Source organism: Heterodontus francisci, chromosome 41 (genome assembly GCF_036365525.1).
Source record: "Heterodontus francisci isolate sHetFra1 chromosome 41, sHetFra1.hap1, whole genome shotgun sequence".
Lineage (NCBI taxonomy): Eukaryota > Metazoa > Chordata > Chondrichthyes > Heterodontiformes > Heterodontidae > Heterodontus > Heterodontus francisci.
In genome coordinates this window covers 26,972,922-26,993,740 of record NC_090411.1, presented here as the reverse complement: position 1 = coordinate 26,993,740, position 20,819 = coordinate 26,972,922, and the positions used below count along the sequence as shown (strand labels likewise).

General features: G+C 44.8%; 1 protein-coding gene across 3 annotated transcripts in view; it reads right to left on the bottom strand.

Annotated features, from left to right (window-relative positions):
• LOC137353386 (serine/threonine-protein phosphatase 6 regulatory subunit 3-like) overlaps positions 1–20,819 on the bottom strand; it is a 99,033-nt gene that overhangs the window by 53,856 nt on the left and 24,358 nt on the right. For all 3 annotated transcript variants that reach the window (XM_068019605.1, XM_068019603.1, XM_068019604.1), the window contains exons 3-6: positions 13,901–14,087; positions 7,988–8,125; positions 7,147–7,212; positions 603–715 (exon numbers count right to left, since the gene is read on the bottom strand). In XM_068019605.1, the coding sequence (XP_067875706.1) occupies positions 603–715; positions 7,147–7,212; positions 7,988–8,125; positions 13,901–14,087 (504 nt within the window). The remainder of the gene's footprint in view (positions 1–602; positions 716–7,146; positions 7,213–7,987; positions 8,126–13,900; positions 14,088–20,819) is intronic.

Here is a 20,819-nt window from a genome sequence, read left to right as displayed (position 1 = left end):
AGTTGACCCATGTGCAGAGCCAGGGTGCAGTGGAACACATTTGTGTGCCAAGATTCTCGAACAGAGAGAAGCCTGAGCCCTAGAATTATGCTGCAGTGGCGGGTGGATGTCAGACATTCATCCTACTGTAAAGGGAAAACTTCAGGAAAAGGAAAGTTATTGCGAGTGCAGTATTGTTAGAAGCCTGGCAACAGGCCACTCTCTCAGCCACAGGTAGCAAGACCTAACAAGGTAATGGGGCAAGAGAAAGATACCTTGATTGCTCGGAGGTTAAATGTACCACCAGGTGCAGCAGCGAACCATACAGGGCAGGAGCATCTTGAGTTTAATCTTTGTGTCTGTAGACTGCTGACATCTACAGCCTGGGCTCAGCCATGAAGAATGGGCACTTGGCTAGGTAGTCGAGGACTGGAGACACTCGGAACTGTAGCTCAGCACATCCAAGGAAGTAGAATAATGCACGCTGGTAATTACCCCAATTGCTGAGATTTCAAATTTAGCCATCCTTACTTTGGGATTATGGCAAGCACAGGACATACATTCCTGGGGAGAAAATTAAATACCCCAGCCACAAATTCAAAGAAAGAAATTGCTAAACTTACTTCTCAAGTGTGGCCAGCAGCTGGTCTGGTTCGGGACTGTCCTGAATCTGAATCATTTGTTCTCGACTGAGCCGGATGATGTCACACAGAGACTGAGATGCATTAGAGTGTTGCTAAGATGAGGAGAGTGGAAAAAAAAATGCTATTCAAACGTTAAAAATCATGGTATTCTACAGTAGTTACCAAGGTCGCATTATATACTGCCTATAGTCCTCAGGACGTCCCAAAAGGCTTCACAACCAATGGCACACTTTTGAAGTGAAGTCACTGTTGGATAGTTAAATAAATGCAGTAACCAATTTGCACACAAGATGAATGACTGGCTTTTTTTTTTTAATTGTTTGGTGAATAAGGGAGGAATTCTAGGCCAGGAGAACTGCCTGCTCTTCTCCCAACTGTGTAGTGGGATCTTTTAACACGGAGCTAAATAGGCAGGTCAGACTTTAGGGCTTCAATTGAACATCTGATCTAATAGGCCTTTGGCAATGCAGCATGTCCTCAGCACTGTACTGAAGTGTCAGCCTAGATTACATGCTCAAATCTACAGTAGGCCTTGAGTCTATGGCCTTCTGACTCGGTGGTAAGAGTGCTACCAAGGTAGAGAGAGTTTAGCATCACTGAAGGTGACGCTCCAGTGGGCACTGGATCCTTTGTGTAACACAGCTCAAAATATCCTTCAGACAGTCCAAGTTTTGGACAAAATCCCATTTCTCCTCACAGTTGAAATAAACATAGTATTAAACTTATCACACAATTGTTATACTTTAGTAACTCTGTAAAACTAGGTCACTGGAAGGAAAAAATTTAAACTAATCAGGAGGCATAATTTATAGTGTTATTTGATCATGAAAAACACTAACTTATTTTTCCTAAATAAAAATGGGTGAATTTCAGAATACATATTTGAGATACACACTGCTGCCAAGATGGCGCCTCCAGATTAGCCCTTTGATTTTCAGATATCAGGCCTCTGGCCTCAGAACAAGGGAATTACGATCACACCGCATACTTAATTTTACCGAGACACTGCTTTGTTACAAGTATCACCCCATCTTTTCCCCATTTCTTTGACCTAAAACACTGAACAAGAGGCACATCTGGCCAGAACCAGTGGTAAACCTGCAGAGAATTTGTATATCTGGCCGTGGTGTTTAGCAGATGAGATCAAGATATTCCCCCCTCTCCCAAACTGTTACAGAAACATGTGAACCAGTCACAATTATCTTGCAGGAAATGATAATTCCAGACAGATGAATAATGCACCATCACATTTTCAGGTCACTAAAAACAGTGTATAAGGTGCTTTGTTCACTGTATTTTACAGTCAACAAGTCTGATTAATAAAACCAAGCTCAATTCTTGATTCTTATCGGTGTTCAGTTACTTGAATTCAGTTGAAAGCACTTATATAGCACCTTTCACAACTTCAGAATGTCCGAAAGTGCTGTACAGCCAATGAAGAACTTTTGAAGTTTAGTCACTGTTGTAATGTAGGAAACATGGCAGCCAAAGTGCACAAAGCTAGATCCCACAAACAATGTGATAATGGCCAGACAATCTGTTTATAGTGATGTTAATTGAGGGATAAATGCTAGCCAGGACTCCAGTAATTTGAGCATAAAAATCAAGACACTCCAGTACAGTGTCTTTCAGAGGAGACGCCCCGGCTGACCTCTCAGGTGAACGTAACAGATCCCATGGCACTATTTCGAAGATGACCAGGAATTCTCTCAGGTGTCCTGGCCAATATTTATCCCTCAATCAATATCACCAGAAACATATTATCTGGTCATGATCACATTGCTGCTTGTGGGATCTTACTGCACAAATTGGCTGCCGTGTTTCCTACAGTACATGCTTCAAAAGTACTTCACTGGCTGTGAAGTGCTTTGGAATGTCTGGAGGTCATAAAAGGTGCTATATCAATGCAAGCCTTTCTTACAGAACTCTTGCCTTTTCTTCCAGCAGTGCCACTGGATCTTTTACATCCACCAGAGAGGACAGGAGGGGCCCCGGATTAACATCTCACCCGAAAAGAGAGATCTTCAAAAGTGCATAACTCCTTCAGTACTGCACTGTAGTGTCTGTCTGGATTATATGCACACGTTTTTGAGAGTGGGGCTTGAACCCACAACCATCTGACCTAGAGGGAGAGAGCGTAACCCACTAAGCCTCTGCTGACAATGGAGCGTCACATTTTACTTCAGTGCCTTTGGGCTGTGGGGTGGAAGGGGAAAAAAGCCCACTGGAGGTGCTTGGTTGTTTTTACTCTTTGGTGGGATGTGGGAGTCGCTGGCTGGGCCTGCATTTATTGCCCATCTCTAACTGCCCTTGAGAAAGTGGTGGAAGCTGCCTTCCTGAACCACTGCAGTCCATGTGGGGTCGTACACCAACAGTGGTGTTAGGAAGGGAGTGTCAGGATTTTGAACCAGCGATAGCAAAGGAACAGCGATATACTTCCAAGTCATGATGGTGTGTGGCTTGCAGCGGAACTTGCAGGTGGTGGTGTTCCCATGCACCTGCTGCCCTTGTCCTTCTAGGTGGTAGAGATCACGGGTTTGAAAGGTGCTGTCAAAGGAACCTTGGTGAGTTGTTGCAGTGCATCTTGTAGATGGTACACACTGTGCAACAGTGGTGAAGGGTGTGAATGCTGAAGGTGGTGGATGGGGTGCCAATCACGTGGGCTGCTTTGTCCTGGATGGTGTCGAGCTTCTTGAGTGTTGTTGGAGCTGCACCCATCCAGGCAAGTGGAGAGTATTCCATCACACTCCTGACTTGTGCCTTGTAGATGGTGAACAGGGATTGGGGAGACAAGAGGCGAGTTACTCGCCTCAGAATTCCCAGCCTCTGACCTACTCTTGTTTTTTTTTTTTAAAGAGATACAGCACTGAAACAGGCCCTTCGGCCCACCGAGTCTGTGCCGACCATCAACCACCCATTTATACTAATCCTACACTAATCCCATATTCCTACCACATCCCCACCTGTCCCTATATTTCCCTACCACCTACCTATACTAGGGGCAATTTATAATGGCCAATTAACCTATCAACCTGCAAGTCTTTGGCATGTGGGAGGAAACCGGAACACCCGGAGGAAACCCACGCAGACACAGGGAGAACTTGCAAACTCCACACAGGCAGTACCCAGAATTGAACCCGGGTCGCTGGAACTGTGAGGCTGCGGTGCTAACCACTGCACCACTTGTAGCCACAGCATTTCGGTGGCTGATCCACTTCAGTTTCTGGTCAATGGTAACCCTCAGGATGTTGTTGGTGGGGGTTTCAGCAATAGTAATACCATTGAAAATCAAGGGGAGATGGTTAGATTCTCTCTTGTTTGAGACAGTCATTGCATGGCACTTGTGGGTGTAGTGAAAATATTACTTGCCAATCATCAGCCCAAGCTTGGTCTTGCTGCATCTGGATATGGGCTGCTTCAGTATCTGAGGAGTCGCAAATGGTGCTGGACATTGCACAATCAGCTAATATCCCCACTTCTGACCTTATGATGGAGTGGAGGTCATTGATGAAGCAGCTGAAGATGGTTGGGCCTATGACACTACCCTGAGGAATTCCTACAGTGATATCCTGGGACTGAGATGATTGACCTCCAACAACCACAATCATCTTCCTTTGTGCAAGGTATGACTCCAACCAGAAGAGTTTTCCAATTCCCATTGACTCCAGTTTTGCTAGGGCTCCTTGATGCCATATTCGGTCAAATACTACCTTTATGTCAAGGGCAGTCACCCTCACCTCACCTCTGGAGTTCAGCTCTTTTGTCCATGTTTGGACCAAGGCTCTAATGAAGTCAGGAGCTGAGTGGCCCAGGCAGAACCCAAACTAAGTGTCACTGAGCAGGTTATTGGTGAGCAAGTGCCGCTTGATAACACTGTCGACTACCCCTTTCATCACTTTGCTGAGAGTAGACTGATGGGGCCATAACTGGCAGGATTGGATGTGGGCAATTTTCCACATTGCCGGGTAGATGCCAGTGTTGTAGCTGTACTGCAACAGCTCGGCTAGGGGCATGGCTAGTTCTGGAGCACGCCTTCAATACTATTGGCAGAATGTTGTCAGGGCTCATAGCCTTTGCAGTATCCAGTGCCACAGCTGTTTCTCGATATCCAGTGATCCTGTAGGAAGGCAGAGAGACAGCTCAAGAATGACTTGGACATCAAGGAAGGGCTGACCAAACATGGACTTTCTAGGTATGGTGGAGACTGGAGTTTAAATTCCAGTTCACACTGATCTACATACACCTGAAGTTGCTGATAACAACGGATCTTGGTGTTCAGGTTGAGGATTTATACATCAATGAAGCACACGCACCAACAAACTGCTCTTTCCAGAAAGGTCAAGCCAGTAGGCACGAAATATGTACAGGATAGAATCAGGGCTTCATACCACAAGTTGGACAACATGACCCCACTACATCATTAACCTGCTTTGCAACTGCCTTCAGGGCCTCAAGATACATACAAACATAAGAATCAGAAGTAGGCCATTCGGCCCCTCTAGCCTGCTCCGCCATTCAATAAGATCATGGCCGATCTGTTTGTGTCGCGAATTCCACACTCCCATCTACCCCCAATAACCTTTGATTCCCTTGCCAAACAAGAATCTATCTGCTCCTGCCTTAAAATTATTCAATGACCCTGCCTCCACAACCTTCTGGGACAGCGTGTTCCAAAGTCGCACAACCCTCCGAAAAAATATTTCTCCTCCTCTCTGTCTGAAAAGGACGACCCCTAATTTTACAACTGACCCTTAGTTCTGGACTCCCCCATAACAGTAATCATCCTTTCCACATCCACCTCATCAAGGCCATTCAGGATCTTATATACTTCAATCATGTCTCCCCTCACTCTTCTAAACTCCAGTGAAAACAAGCCCAGTCTGTCCAACCTTTCCTCACAGACAACCCGCTCATTCCAGGTATCAATCTAGTAAACCTCCTCTGAACCACCTCCAACGCATTCGCATCCTTCTTTAAATAAGGAGACCAAAACTGCACACAGTATTCAAAGTGTGGTCTCACCAATGCCCTGTATAACTGAAGCATCACATCCTTTGAGGATCTCTTTGGGTATCTGAAAAAGTTGGTTTTTAAGTGGCAGGTTCACCATTCTCAATGAAAGACAATTACTGTATCTGTGTGGGATGTTCCAATAAGGCTCCCTTAAATAGCTTAGTGGAACAGCACTGCTTGGTGCAGCTTTAAGCTACATAGACCAGTTGTCAGGCTCAGTAACATATCTGTGCTGAGTTGGCAATCTAACCTGGAAAAGCACACAGGACAATGCAGTACGCTCAGTGGCCTGCCTCTTGTAGAAGGGGAAAAATGAGCAGCTGGAACTCCTGAGATTGCATTCCTCATCCTGCGATTCCCTCACCCCTCCAAATGAAACAGCCTGGTAACAGTGAAATCTCTGGGCTCAGACTGAAGAGCAGCCTCTTCGGTGATGTACAGGAGGCTTACCAGTGTTTGTGGAACTAGGCACAAGTCATGCCTTCAGTAGAGGAGGAGGGTGACTGAAAATAAAACAGAATCTGAAACTATTCACCACGCCTGCATCTTCCTCCTTCCTACCTCGCCTGAGGGCATTTAATTCCTGCTGTACCTCAAATTAAATGGCAATTAGTCATCAGTAAGCCTCAACAGCGATTGCCAGGTTATTCAATCCCGGAGAGCATCACAGTGAAGTCCGCCCATGCTCTGATTTGACATCAATACATACTTTCCAGATGAAAAGTAATCCCGACAGAGAATAGCTAACTTAGAACAGACCAGGAATCAAATGCTGAAACAAGAAGGGTCTATCAACTGAGCAATTGAGACGCGCCCACTGGAAAGCTGAGAACTTGAGTGGTAGCAAATTCAGCAGAAACTTTTAATTACACAGGATCCCTACATTATTTTTAAGTAAGGGTTCCTAACGTTGCTGAAAAATATCAGATCTACTGTCAGACAATGTGACGGGTTAGCTTTTAATCTATTCCTTTGGACAAAAAAGCTTAGTCATCTGTGAACCTTGCATCTTTATGCAAGATTTCATGCTGATTATCACCAGCATTGGTAGCTTTGCATGCACTTGGCAATTTACGATAATATTTTTACTTCTCTGATTTGCATGGTATAATCATCCTTGGATTTCAAAACAAAAACAAGGTGAGAAAGTTCAGCTTTTGTTAGATATTATGCAGCCCCTTTAAAAATAGAAAGTCCTGTCCACAGAACTTTCTGCAGAATGAACCTTTCGTGACCAGCTTCAAACTCAGGCAAATGCCAATGTTTTGAGACAGGCGGCACTTTGAGCTGGATGATCAATTCCCAGTCAGACAGGAAACCAACATCATTTCTAAAATGCAGCGTGCTCCAAAGACAACACTCACTTCAAAATATTGATGCCATAATGGGCTTATCAGTAAAATGGTTCTGTGCAAATTAGCAGAAAGTCGACATGAGCTAAGTCAATTGAAGGAATTAGCTGGTCAGCTTATACTGCATTTCCTGGCTTTTACGGGATGGTTGCACTTACATCCTCATCTTTGGAACAGTGGATCATCTCAATGAGTCTCTGGATGATTTTCTCTTCGTTCAGCCACTGTTGGGACACAGAAACAGTTAGCGAAAAAGCGTTGAGTACAGCTCATGGCACAGGACAAAAAACGAATTTACCCCTGCGGACAACCAAAGAAGAAACATGCTGTGCCACAGATTGCTAGAAGCATTCTCAAAATGAGCAGCTCCTGGTCACAGAATCATACATCACAGGAGGCAGCCATTCGGCCCACTGGGCCTGTACCAGCTCTTTGGAAGAGCTGTCAAATTAATTCCACTCCCCAAACTCTTTTCCCAGAATCCTGCTTCCCCTCCCCCCACCCCCATTCTCCTTTTTGCAAGCCACGATTGAGGCTGCTTCCACTGCCTTTTCCCACACTGCAGTCCAGATCATCTCTCAATAAAGTAAACCTGGGCCAGTCTGTGCTTAATTCTTGTCAAGTTAAATTTTTATTTGTTAATTAGACTATTTAATCAGGAAGTGCCTTTATCTAAATTGTGATATCATACTAAATGTTCAAAATATGTTGTGCCTCGGTATTTCCCTTGAAGAGAAATCGGTATAATGACTGATATTTCACTCCCTTCCTCAGGAGGATATTTTCATGTTACAAATGTTTCAGTCCTCTCTCTCTATGAGAAATCTGTTCACTGACTAGGGTGTCTCAGTCCCCAACCTCGAAGAGATATCTGTGCATCGACTGGTGTTTCTCAGTCCCTCTTTCAGGGAGATCATTTGTTTCATTGTTTTCTTTGCAACGGTATTTAAAAATTACTTTTCATTCCAGAAATGAAGAGGGACAACAAAGGCAACTTACATTCAGTACGTCCTGCCTGAGTTGGGGCTGCTCCACGCACGTGAGAAGCCGGAGTAGGAGGTCCATAATGGCCGAGGTTCCTATGTGTTTCAACAACAAGCTTACAAAATCAGCCTTCTTTCGTAGAAAATCCACTATCTGCCAAAAAAAAAGCAAACATGTGGGAAATTGCTTTTAAATGGCAGCCTAGCAAGTGTGTTATCATTTTAGTTTGGGCTATAACAAATACGTCCCTGCAATGTATTTATCACAAATAGAGTCCAGTTTCTATCTCCACCCATACCTAATTTTCAAGTGATTTGGAGAGTTTGTGGTGAATAAGGAAATGGCGGAGAGACTAAACAATTACTTTGTGTCACGGAGGAAGATACAGAAAATCTCCCAGAAATACTAGGGAACCAAGGGACTTGTAAAAATGAGGAACTGAAAGTAATTAGTATCAATAGAGGTAGTACTTGAAAAATTAATTGGATTGAAATTTGATAAATCCCCTGGACCAGATGAGCTACGTCCCAGTGTATTGAAGGAGCTGGTTATAAAGATAGTGGATGCATTGGTGGCATCTTTCAAAATTCTACAGATTCTGGACACTGGAAAATAGCAAATGTAACCCCACTATTTGAAAACAGAGATCTACAGACTGATGTTAGTTTGACATCAGTAGTAGGAGAAATGTTAGAATCTATTATAAAAGATGAGATAACTGGACACTTGGAAAATAATATGATTGGGCAGAGCCTATATGGATTTTTAAAAGGGAAATCATGCTTGACAAACCTGTTGGAGTTTTTTGAAGATGTTACTTGTAGCATAGATAAAAGAGAACCAGTGGATTCGGAGGGGTATTTGGATTTTCAGAAGACTTTTGATAAGGTCCTATACAGGATGTTCATAAACAAAATTAGAGCACATGGGATTGGGGGTGGGGGGGGGGGCACGGGCGAATATACTACAATGGATTGAGAATTGGTTAACAGACAGAAGCAGAGAGTAGGGACAAAAGGGCCATTCTCAGGATGGCAGGCTGTTACTAGTGGGACACGCATGGATCACTGCTTGGGCCACCAGCTGTTAACATTCCATATAAATGATTTGGATATGTGACCAATTGTAATATTTACAAATTTGCAGATGACACAAAACTAGGAGGGTGTGTAAACTGAGGAGGAGGATGCAAGGAGGCTCCAAGGGGATTTGGACAGGCTAAGTGAATGGGCAAGAACATGGCAGATAGAATATATTGTGAATAAGTGTGAAGTGATCCACTTTAGTAGAAAAAAACCAGAAAGGCAGAGTATTTCTTCAATGGTGAGAAGTTACGAAGCATCGATGTCCAAAGAGACCAGGGTGTTGTTCGTGAGTCACTAAACGCTAGTATGCAGGTGCAGCAAGATAGTAAGAAGGCAAACGGTATGTTGGCCTTTACTGCAAGGGGATTTGATTACAGGAGTAAAGACCTATTGCTGCAATTGTATAAAGCCTTGGTAAGACTGCACCTGCAGCATTGTGTACAGTTTTGTCTCCTTATTTAAGGAAGGATATACTTGCCATAGAGGGAGTGCAGTAGAGGTTCACCAGACTAATCCCTGGGGAGGCAGGACTTATGAGTAGAGACTGCAGAAACTGGGCCTGTATTCTTATAGAGTTTTGAAGAATGAGAGGTGATCTCATTGAAACTTACAAAATTCTTACAGGGAGTGACAGGGTTGATGTGGATAGGATGTTTCCTCTGGCGGGTGAGTCTAGAACAGTCTCAGACTAAGGGGCAGGCCATTTGAGACTGAGATGAGGAGAAATTTCTTTACTCAGAGGGTGGTGAATCTGTGGAATTCTCTACCCCTGAGGGCTGTGGAAGCTCAATCATTGAGCATGTCCAAGACAGAAATCGATAGCTTGCTGGATACTAATGACTTCAAGGGATTTGGGAATAGTGGGGAAAATGATGTAGAGGTAGATGATCAACCATGATCTGTTTGAATGGCAGAGCAGGCACGACGGGCCGAATAGCCTACTCTTGCTATTTCCTATGATCCTACGAATTGGAGCTTGTCTTAGTCGATTGGAGTTTACATTTCTTTTGCGGTTAATATTGAAACAAATATTAGTACAGACAGGGTTCAAGAGGTTATGATTACTAAAATAATTCTGAAATGGACTTGTTTTGCAGCCATAGTCAATTTTATTGTAAAATGGCAGAGGTCTGAACAGTTCAAAGGTTTTCCTAATTCATTAAAGAACTTTAAAACCTACAGCAAGCTAAAAACTTCTCATTATGATAAAGGAATTTTAATTGTAAAGACTACGTTTTATGCATGCCTTCTGATGTTTATTTCATTAAAACCAGAGTCTCTAATTGGAAGCATTATACTGCGCTGACGCAGTAATACGATGATATGCATCTTGTAAGCACAGGGCACTCATCAGGAAATACAAAACTAAACAGACAGTAATTGTTTTCCTTCAGCTCATGGCATTCGCTGCGTCGGTATAACACTGTCAAAGTTCAAGACATGTCATCCTATTTTAAGTGACCTGAGAACGAGAGATAATAAAAATGCACACGTCGACACAAACAATAACCTTTCATGATGGGTTAATATTTAACCACAAAACATCTGCCATTGTTTGTTGCCAAGCAAAAACTCAGCAAGTGTCAAGCCAGTAACCAAACACGTGTCAGAATAATGAAAATGTTGCTTTCCCGGATTCATAATCCTGATTAATTCATCCCGCTCCCTTTTCAATGTCTCAATCCCACATCAGTCATTTGGATGCTCCTCAGTGACAACGTGCCGACTGCAATCCCGATTCCCAGCTCACAGCCTACTACAAGTCCTCAGAGTGGTGCGTTGTGAGGTGGCATACTACCACCACACTGCACAGTAACACAAAGAACCTGGGGTTTGTGCGCACTGTTCCCAATTTTAAACAGGCGTATGGGTGGGATACAGAATTGTATGTGATACGTTAGACACACATAGAATAAGGCTTTAGCTGTAACACCTTAGCAGGCTTAATCATCAGATTAAAAAAAAATCTGTCTTCAGTTAACAAAGGATGGCTACTTGAGCAAGGCAGCTGAGGAACTACAGCATGATTAAGTCCTTCAGGAAGAAGCGAGCAACAAAACAAAGAACCAAAGAAATGTTGGTTCTCTTTGTCTCAAGCCTGCTTTGCTGCCCTAAATCTTCACTGCTATTCTCTCTCTCCTGGGGGCTTAGTGTATGATGCACCATCTCCAGTCAAGATGGCAGGTGGACAACCTACTCTATACTTCCACCAATCCACTTGTGAAACTAAACTGCATAGTAAAGCCTGGCTACCTGACCTGAACCCGACTAGACCTGACTACATGTCGGGTTCAGGTCGAAATTGCGAGTCCAGCATTTGGGCTCGGGTCAAGTCGGACTGGACACTGCTGCGGGTAAGTCACGGCATCAGGCTTACCCATGAATCCCCACAACTCCAGCTGCAGCAATAGCCTGCTGCCAGAATGGATGAACGGGATTTGTGTCGGGTCGGGCATGAAAAAAAATTAAAGGGCTCGGTCTCGTGTTGGTTGTGGTCGGATAGGGTTTGGTTTTAATTTTATACCCGAGCCAGGCTTAACTGCATAGTTTCCCCTCCCTGTAGCCTCACCATAGCCAACATCAGTAATTTGTGAAGGCACCTCTCTTTTTTTGATAACTGTTTGTTCTCATCAAGATTAGTATAAGAGAATGGAGCACATTCCATATAAGCTACTCAGGAGCAGCAATTCTGAGTCAGGTATTGCAGACTTAGATGTAACTATCCCTGTCTCAATGTTCCTCAGTCACAACCTTAGGTGAGCACCTCAATTATGAAGGCACAACATTTTTCCATTCCTTACTCATCATCCTGTGCTCTATGAGATTGTCAACTTGGTCAAATTAGGCAGTGTTTGGTTTTATGGTCTTATTCCCACGAGGAACTAGGTTGAGACTAAACACATTTCACACAGGATCATTGGTCAGCAGACTCCCATCTCATCAGTCTAGAATGGTGCTCAATCCAGATCCCAGTGGTGTCTGCCTGCTTCCTGCCTCTTTCCCCAGAAACTCCCCCTCTCACAGGAAGACTATAGAAAGAAACACAATCCATATAACACTTTAAATGGCTTCAAATTACACTACTCTTTCCACTAATTGACTCTTCAAATCCTCTCCTGGCTGGCCTCCCACCTTCTACCCTCCATTTACGCTGCTGCCTGAACCTCAAGTCGCACTTGTCCCTTTCACCCATCGTCCTCATGCCTGCAAATCTACAAAGGCTTCCAGATCACAATATATTAATTTTAAAATTCTCATCCTCGTGTTCAAATCCCTCCATGGCCTCGCTGCTCCCCATCTCTAACCTCCTCCAGTCCTACAACCCTCTGAGAACTCTGTGTTCCTCCAACTCTGGAGTCTTATGCATCGCCAACTTCCTTCATTCCATGATTACCTTCAGCTGTCTAGGCCCTAAGCTGTGGAATTCCACCCCAAACCTCTGTGACTCAGAAATTCTCTCTCCTCTGCTTAAAACCCATCTCTTTGGCCAAGCAGTCAGTGTCCACGTGCAGCAAGACCTGGACAACACCCAGGCTTGGACTGATAAGGGGCACATAGCACTCGCCCCACAGAAGTGCCAAGCAATGACCGCCTCCAATTAGAGAGAATCTAACCATCTCTCCTTGACATTCAATGGCATTACCATCGCTGAATCCCCTGCTGTCAACATCCTGGGGGTTACCATTGACTAGAAACTTAACTGGACAAGCCATATAAATACCGTGGCTATAAGAACAGCTAAGAGGCCAGGAATTCTGGGGCAGGTAACTCACCTCCTGACTGGACAAAGCCTGTCTGCCATCTCCAAGACACAAGTCAGGAGTGTGATGGAATACTCTCCACTTGCCTGGATGAATGCAGCTACAACAACACTCAAGCAGCTCGACACCTTCCAGCAGTGGTTAGCATTGCAGCCTCACAGCTCCAGCGACCCGGGTTCGGTTCTGGGTACTGCCTGTGTGGAGTTTGCAAGTTCTCCCTGTGACCGCGTGGGTTTCCGCTGGTAACTCCGGTTTCCTCCCACAGCCAAAGACTTGCAGGTTGATAGGTAAATTGGCCATTGTAAATTGCCCCTCGTGCAAGTAAGTGGTAGGAGAATTGAGGGAAGGTGGGGATGTGGTAGGGGACATGGGATTAATGTAGGATTAGTATAAAATGGGTGGTAGATGTTCGGCACAGACTCGGTGGGCTGAAGGGCCCGTTTCAGTGCTGTGTCTCTCTATGACTCTATGACAAAGCAGCCTGCTTGATCAGCACCCCATCCACCACTGACACACAGTGGTAGCAGTGTGCACCATATACAAGATGCACTTCAGCAGCACTTTCCTAACCTGCACCATCTACCACCCAGAGGGTCAAGGGCAGCAGACGGATGGGAACAGCACCACCTGCAAGTTCCCCTCCAAGTAACACACCATCCTGATTTGGAAATATATTGCCATTCCTTCACTGTTGCTGGGTCAAAAACCTAGAACTTCCTCCCTTACAGCACTGTGGGTGTATCTACACCATATGGACAGCAGCGGTTCAAAGCGGTGGCTCATCACCACCTTCTGAAGGGCAATTAGGGATGGGCAACAAATGCTGGCCTTGCCAGCGACACTCACATCCCATGAAAGAATTTTAAAAAGTCCTAATATTTCCTTCTTTGGCTCAATGTTAGTGTGTTCTAATATGCTCATATGAAGTGCCCTGGGATGTTTCGCTACATTAAAGGTGCCTAATAAATGGAAGCATTTATTCTTGATCTGGACACAATACAACCATCTTCAAACCCTGCAACTCCCAGTAAAACAAACAGGACAACACTGCGCTCAAATAAACAAAAAATCCAGTCACGTACCTGTTCGCTCTTCCTATTGATGAGGATGCCCATTACTTTACTGAAGAAGCTTGCCAACAAAGGGTTAAGTACATTGTCGTTTTGCAGGAAGGCATAGAGACGGCTCAGCAGAGACTCATCCTCGCCCAGTGCATCATTAACCTGTGTCACATCAGCTGTCAGGATCTCACAGGATATATTAGGGTACCTGGAATGAGATATTTTAACTTATAGATTAAACATTCCCAGTGAAAGCCATTTACTGTATTATAAAAAGGCCCTTTCAGGGAAACTAGTCCATTTGCGTTACTAGGATTTCAGTACAGGGTGTGTGACATTTTCATACTGAACACACCCAGCAGTACAATTATACGTCTCATCCTTCCAAACTAGGGTTTGTCTGGAGAGAGCATTTTGAGCTACATAACACCAGGGCGAAGTTCTGGTGATTACAAGTCTGCAAATGGCAGCAGCAGAGATGGTAACAATTTAACACAGTAAAGGATCAGATCAGAAGGGTATTGCACAAAACTGCAGTGTACTGGCTTAAGTGCAACTTCCCCAATCCCCAGAGCACATTGGTACTAATATGATGGATAAGCTGGCAACAACACAAATGGTTCCGGTGAATCCAAAACTTTACAAAGGATCTCAATATCCTCCCTGTTGATATTATACGTGCCCTGCACTAAGATACAAGAATGCTAAGGAATCAGGATAACAGAAGTGAGGAACAGTGAATATTTTTCTCTTTTCAGCACTGCAATGGGTGTGCGCATGGGAGCAAGAGAGAAAGCCCGAGCGCCAAGCTTGAGAGCTCCTTTTAAAAAAAAATCACATCTGAATCAACATTTTAGGTTAATTTTGTGTTCATGAGGGACAGCAATGGAACACTTCCCACTATAATTAGCGTCAGCATCAAGCACTCTACATCAAGTTGGCCAAATGATATTACATGCAACATAAAGCCCTCTTTGCACTGGTCCATCAAGCACTCCCAGGTTAAGCACAACACCGATTACATGCAGCGTAAATCATGCTCTCCAACTCCATGAAGCACTTGGAAGCCAGAAGTATGCAAGGTTCCTCTACACTGTTCCAGTGGCCTGCTTTAACCACAGCTATCCACACTACAGCACCAATGCGAGACTCCCAACTAGGCTGAAAGAAGTATTTTTCTACCAATTTTGATGTTTAAACAACAGTTGCAGAAAAAAAAAAGCAGAAGCCCTTTTTTGTGGCAAAGCAAATTAAACTGAACTCTGAATTCTGGAGCTAAATTTCCTCCCTGATGGTTTAGTGGGTGATGGTCTCACTCACTGTCATACTGAGTCACGCAGAACAGGAAGGCCCAGGGTTTGACTGCTGCTCTATGCCGAGTTTTCTCACTTCAGACAGGTAAACAATTGGGCCAGCAAGATCCCAGTAGGGAGAGGAATGGGGCAAGAGGTGGGGGTGCGGGAGGAGGGAACGGAAATCATCTTGGAGCTCCCCCTCTCCCTGGTCATAATCCATGTGAACCCTGACAGAAAATGCAGTCAAGCAGATGCCAGGTCGAAATATTATTGGGCTCGGTTCTGATCTCCCACACACAGTCACACAGCTTGCAGACACTCTGGTGTGCAGGTTTACAGAATTACACAGTACAGGAGGAGGCCGTTTGTCCCATTGTGCCTGTGCCAGCTCTTTGAAAGAGCGATCCAATTAGTCCCACTTCCCTGCTCTTTCCTATTAGCCCCTTCCTTTCAAATTTTTATCCAATTCCCTTTTGAAAGTTACTATTGAATCTGGTTCCGCTAGCCTTTCAGCCAATGCATTCCAGATCATGACTTGCATGTAAAGATTTACCACTTTGGGAAAGTCAAAGATGAAAGGCAGAAACCAAACCAGACCTGTTCCTTTCCTCAGTTGGATGCACCAGAAGTCATGCCAGAATGCAAAGGCCTAATTATTCCTATATGCTTGCAGTAACCAATATCTACCACTATACCAATATGAAAACAGAAAATGCTGTAAATATTCAGCAGGTCTGGTAGCATCTGTGGAGACAGAAACAGATTTCACATTTCAGGGTTAAGACCTTTCATCAGAACTGGAAGAGGTTAAGAAATGTAACAGGTTTTAAGTGTGTACAGAGACAGGGAAATGTTGGGGAGAACAAAAGGGAAGGTCTGAGATAGTGTGGAAGGCAGGAGAGATTAAGTGACAAAAGAGCTGATGATGTGAGGCAAAAAGGGATGGTAATCACACAGAATAATAGTGAAGAGGCCCTTCGGCCCATCGAGTCAGCACAGATGCATTAAAGACACCTGACCTGTCCACCTAATCCCATTTGCCAGCACTTGGCCCATAGCCTTGAATGTTATGACGTGCCAAGTGCTCATCCAGGTACTTTTTAAAGGATGTGAGGCAACACACCTCGACCACCCTTCCAGGCAGTGCATTCCAGACCGTCACCACCCTCTGGGTAAAAATGTTCTTCCTCAAATCCTCCTTAAACCTCCCGCCCCTCACCTTAAACTTGTGACCCCTCGTAACTGACCCTTCAACTGGGAACAGCTGCTCCCTATCCACCCTGTTCATGCCCCTCAATCTTGTACACCTCGATCAGGTCACCCCTCAGTCTTCATGTTTAACCTCACGTTTATCCACAATATACTGCATCTGTCATGTATTTGCCCACTCACTCAACCTGTCCAAATCACATTGGAGCTTCTCTGCATCCTCCTCACAGCTCACACTTCCACCCAGCTTTGTGTCATCTGCTCTTCTTCTTTGGCCTCCTTGTCTCGGGAGACAATGGAGAAGCGCCTGGAGGTGGTCAGTGGTTTGTGGAGCAGCGCCTGGAGTGGCTATAAAGGCCAATACTAGAGTGACAAACTCTTCCACAGGTGCTGCAGAAAAAATTGGTTGCCGGGGCTGTTGCGCAGTTGGCTCTCCCCTGCGCTTCTGTCTTTTTTCCTGCCAACTGCTAAGTCTCTTCGACTTGCCACACTTTAGCCCCGCCTTTATGGCTGCCTGCCAGCTCTGGCGATCGCTGGTAACTGACTCCCACGACTTGTGATCAATGTTACAGGACTTCATGTCGCGTTTGCAGACGTCTTTAAAGCGGAGACATGGACGGCCGGTAGGTCTGATACCAGTGGCGAGTTCGCTGTACAATGTGTCCTTGGGGATCCTGCCATCTTCCATGGGGCTCACATGGCCAAGCCATCTCAAGTGCCGCTGACTCAGTAGTGTGTATAAGCTGTGGATGTTGGCCGCCTCGAGGACTTCTGTGTTGGAGATGCGGTCCTGCCACCTGACGCCAAGGATTCTCCTGAGGCAGCGAAGATGGAATGAATTGAGACGTCGCTCTTGGCTGACATACGTTGTCCAGGCCTCGCTGCCGTAGAGCAAGGTACTGAGGACACAGGCTTGATACACTCGGACCTTTGTGTTCTGTGTCAGTGCGACATTTTCCCACACTCTCTTGGCCTGTCTGGACATAGCAGTGGAAGCCTTTCCCATGCCCTTGTTGATTTCTGCATCTAGAGACAGGTTACTGGTGATAGTTGAGCCTAGGTAGGTGAACTCTTGAACCACTTCCAGAGCGTGGTCGCCGATATTGATGGATGGAGCATTTCTGACGCCCTGTCCCACGATGTTCGTTTTCTTGAGGCTGATGGTTATGCCAAATTCGTTGCAGGCAGCCGCAAACCTGCCGATGAGACTCTGCAGACACTCTTCAGTGTGAGATGCTAATGCAGCATCATCAGCAAAGAGGAGTTCCCTGATGAGGACTTTCTGTGCTTTGGTCTTCGCTCTTAGGCGGGCAAGGTTGAACAACCTGCCACCTGATCTTGTGTGGAGGAAAATTTCTTCTTCTGAAGACTTGAACGCATGTGAGAGCAGCAGGGAGAAGAAAATGCCAAACAGTGTAGGTGCAAACTTGGATATATTACATTTAATTCCCTCATCTGGATCATTAATATATATTGTGAATAGCTGGGATCCTAGCACTAATCCCTGCAGTACCCCACTAGTCACTGCCTGCCGCTCGGGGAAAAAACCCGTTTATTCCTACTCGTTGTTTCCTGTCTGCCAACCAATTCTCTATCCATGTCAGTACCTTACCCCCAATCCCATGTGCTTTAATTTTGCATGCTAATCTCTTATGTGGGACCTTATCGAAAGCCTTCTGAAAGTCCAAATACACCACACCACTGGTTCTCTCTTATCTATTATACTAGTTAAATCCTCAAAAAATTGCAGTAGATTTGTCAAGCATGATTTCCCTTTCGTAAATCCATGCTGACTTTGTCCGATCATGTCACTGCGTTCCAAATGCTCTGCTATTACATCTTTTATAATGGACTGTAGCACTTTCCCCACTACTGATGTCAGCCTAACCGGTCTATAATCCCGTTTTCTCTCTGCCTCCTTTTTTAAATAATGGGGTTACATTAGCTACCCTCCAATCTGTTGGAACTGTTCCAGAGTCTATATAATTTTGAAAAATGACCAACAATGCATTTACTATTTGAAGAACCACTTCCTTAAGTACTCTGGGATGTAGATTATCAGGCCCTGGGGATTTATTGGCCTTCACTCCCATCAATTTCCCTACTAATACTCATTTCATACAGTTCCTCCTTCTCACTAGACCACATGTTCCCCAACATTTCTGGGAGGTAATTTGCGTCCTGCTTTGTGAAGACAAAACCAAAGTATGTATTTAATTGGTCTGCCATTTCTTTTGTTTTTTTAAAAAACTTGCCCCATTACCAGCCCCTTTTGCCTTGCACTATCATCCTTTTTTGTTATTTAATCTCTCCTGCCCTCCACCCTATCACAGACATTTGCTCTTTCTTCCTCTACCCCACTTTCCCTGCCTCTGTACTTGTTTAAAGCCCATTACATCTCTAACTTTCTTCAGTTCTGGCGAAAGCTCATCAACCTGAAACTTTGCTAACTCTGTTTCTCTCTCCACAGACACTGCCTGACCTGCTGAGTGGTTCCAGCAGTTGCTGTTTTTATTTCAGATTTCCAGGATCCACAGCATTTTGCTTCTGCCGCTACAACGTTGACCAATTACTCTTATTATATCAGGTAGATGCAGATATTAGCAACAGCTGACAACTGTTCTGCAACCACCTGAGTTTTTTGTGACCTGTGTGCCATTTGGGAATGAATGGACAAGCCTCCCCCTGCACTAAAAATACAGCTCTTTTAATTCAATGCTGCACTTCATTGTTGTCTGCCCATGATCCTGGCAGTGATGCAACAGGTAAAAGGAGGGTCAATTATTGTGAAACCGTTAATTGCACAATATTGTTAGTCATACATTGTTTCAATTTGCCACAGTTGCAATGGACTCTGCATTTGTAGTATAGAAGCAGGGTCTGGGCTTCAGATCATCTGAGTTTTTCACCTTAGAATACATTTGTACAGTGCGCTTTGGAGGGTATGAAACTTCTCCATTTTCTACCCAAGTTGTGCTCTTCCCAGTTATAAAAAAAGCTTCCTTTCTTCACCACTGCCCCCTCCCCGCTTTTATGGGAATGAATATTATTGGAAGGGATTCTGAGAGACAGGATTTATATGCATTTGGAAAGGCAAGGTCTGATTAGGGATAGTCAGCATGGCTTTGTGCGTGGGAAATCATGTCTCACGAATTTGAGGTGAGGAGGTGATCAAGAGGATTGACGAGGGCAGGGTGATGGACGTTGTCGACATGGACTTTAGCAAGGCCTTTGACAAGGTCCCGCATGGTAGGCTGGTCCGGAAGGTTCAAACATTTGAGATCCAGGGTGAGCTAGCCAATTGGATACAAAATTGGCTTGGTGACAGGAGGCAGAGGGTGGCAGTGGAAAGTTGTTTTTCAGATTGGAGGCCGGTGACCAGTGGTGTGCTGCAGGGATCGGTACTGGGCCCTTTGTTGTTTGTCATATATATTAATGAGTTGGATGTGAATGTAGGGAGCATGATTAGTAAGTGTGCAGATGACACCAAAATTGGTGGTATAGTGGACAGTGAAGAAGGTTGTCTAAGGTTACAACAGAATATAGATAAACTGGGAAAGTGGGCAAGGGATTGGCAAATGGAATTTAACACAGACAAGTGCGAAGTGATGCATTTTGGGAAGTTAAACCGGGGAGGACATATACAGTGAATGGCAGGGCCCTGGGGGGTGTTGTTGAGCAGAGAGACCTTGGGGTACAAGTACATAGTTCCCTGAAAGTGGCAACACAGGTAGACAGGGTGGTGAAGAAGGCTTATGGCATGCTTATGGCATGAGTTGGGATGTCATGTTACAGTTGTACATAACGTTGGTTAGGCTGCATTTGGAGTACTGTGTGCAGTTCTGGTCGCTGCGCTACAGGAAAGATGTGATTAAGCTAGAGAGGGTGCAGAAAAGATCCACAAGGATGTTGCCTGGTTTGGAGGGCTTGAGTTATAAAGAGAGATTGGATAGGCTGGGTCTGTTTTCCCTGGAGGGAAGGAGGCTAAGAGGGGACATGATAGAGGTATATAAAATTATGAGGGGCACAGATAGGATAGATAGCCAAAGTCTGTTTCCCATGGTGGGACTAAAACTAGAGGGCATAGATTTAAGGTGAGAGGGAGGAGGTTTAAAGAGCATCAAAGGGGTAAACTTTTCCACACAAAGAATAGTGGGTATCGGGAATGAGCTGCCGGAGGTGGTGGTGGAGGCAGGAACAGTAGCAACATTTAAGAGGCATCTGGACAGGTACTTGAATGAGAAAGGCATAGAGGGATATGGAATTAATGCAGGCAGGTGGGATTAGTATAGATAGGCATTATGGTCGGCATGGATGCGGTGGGCCAAAGGGCCTGTTTCTATGCTGTACGACTATGTAACTAGCTCTAAGGCCTGTGCCAATACCCTCTAAATGCAAAGAACAGAAGACAACTTTCTCTCAATCCCCTTGTTCTC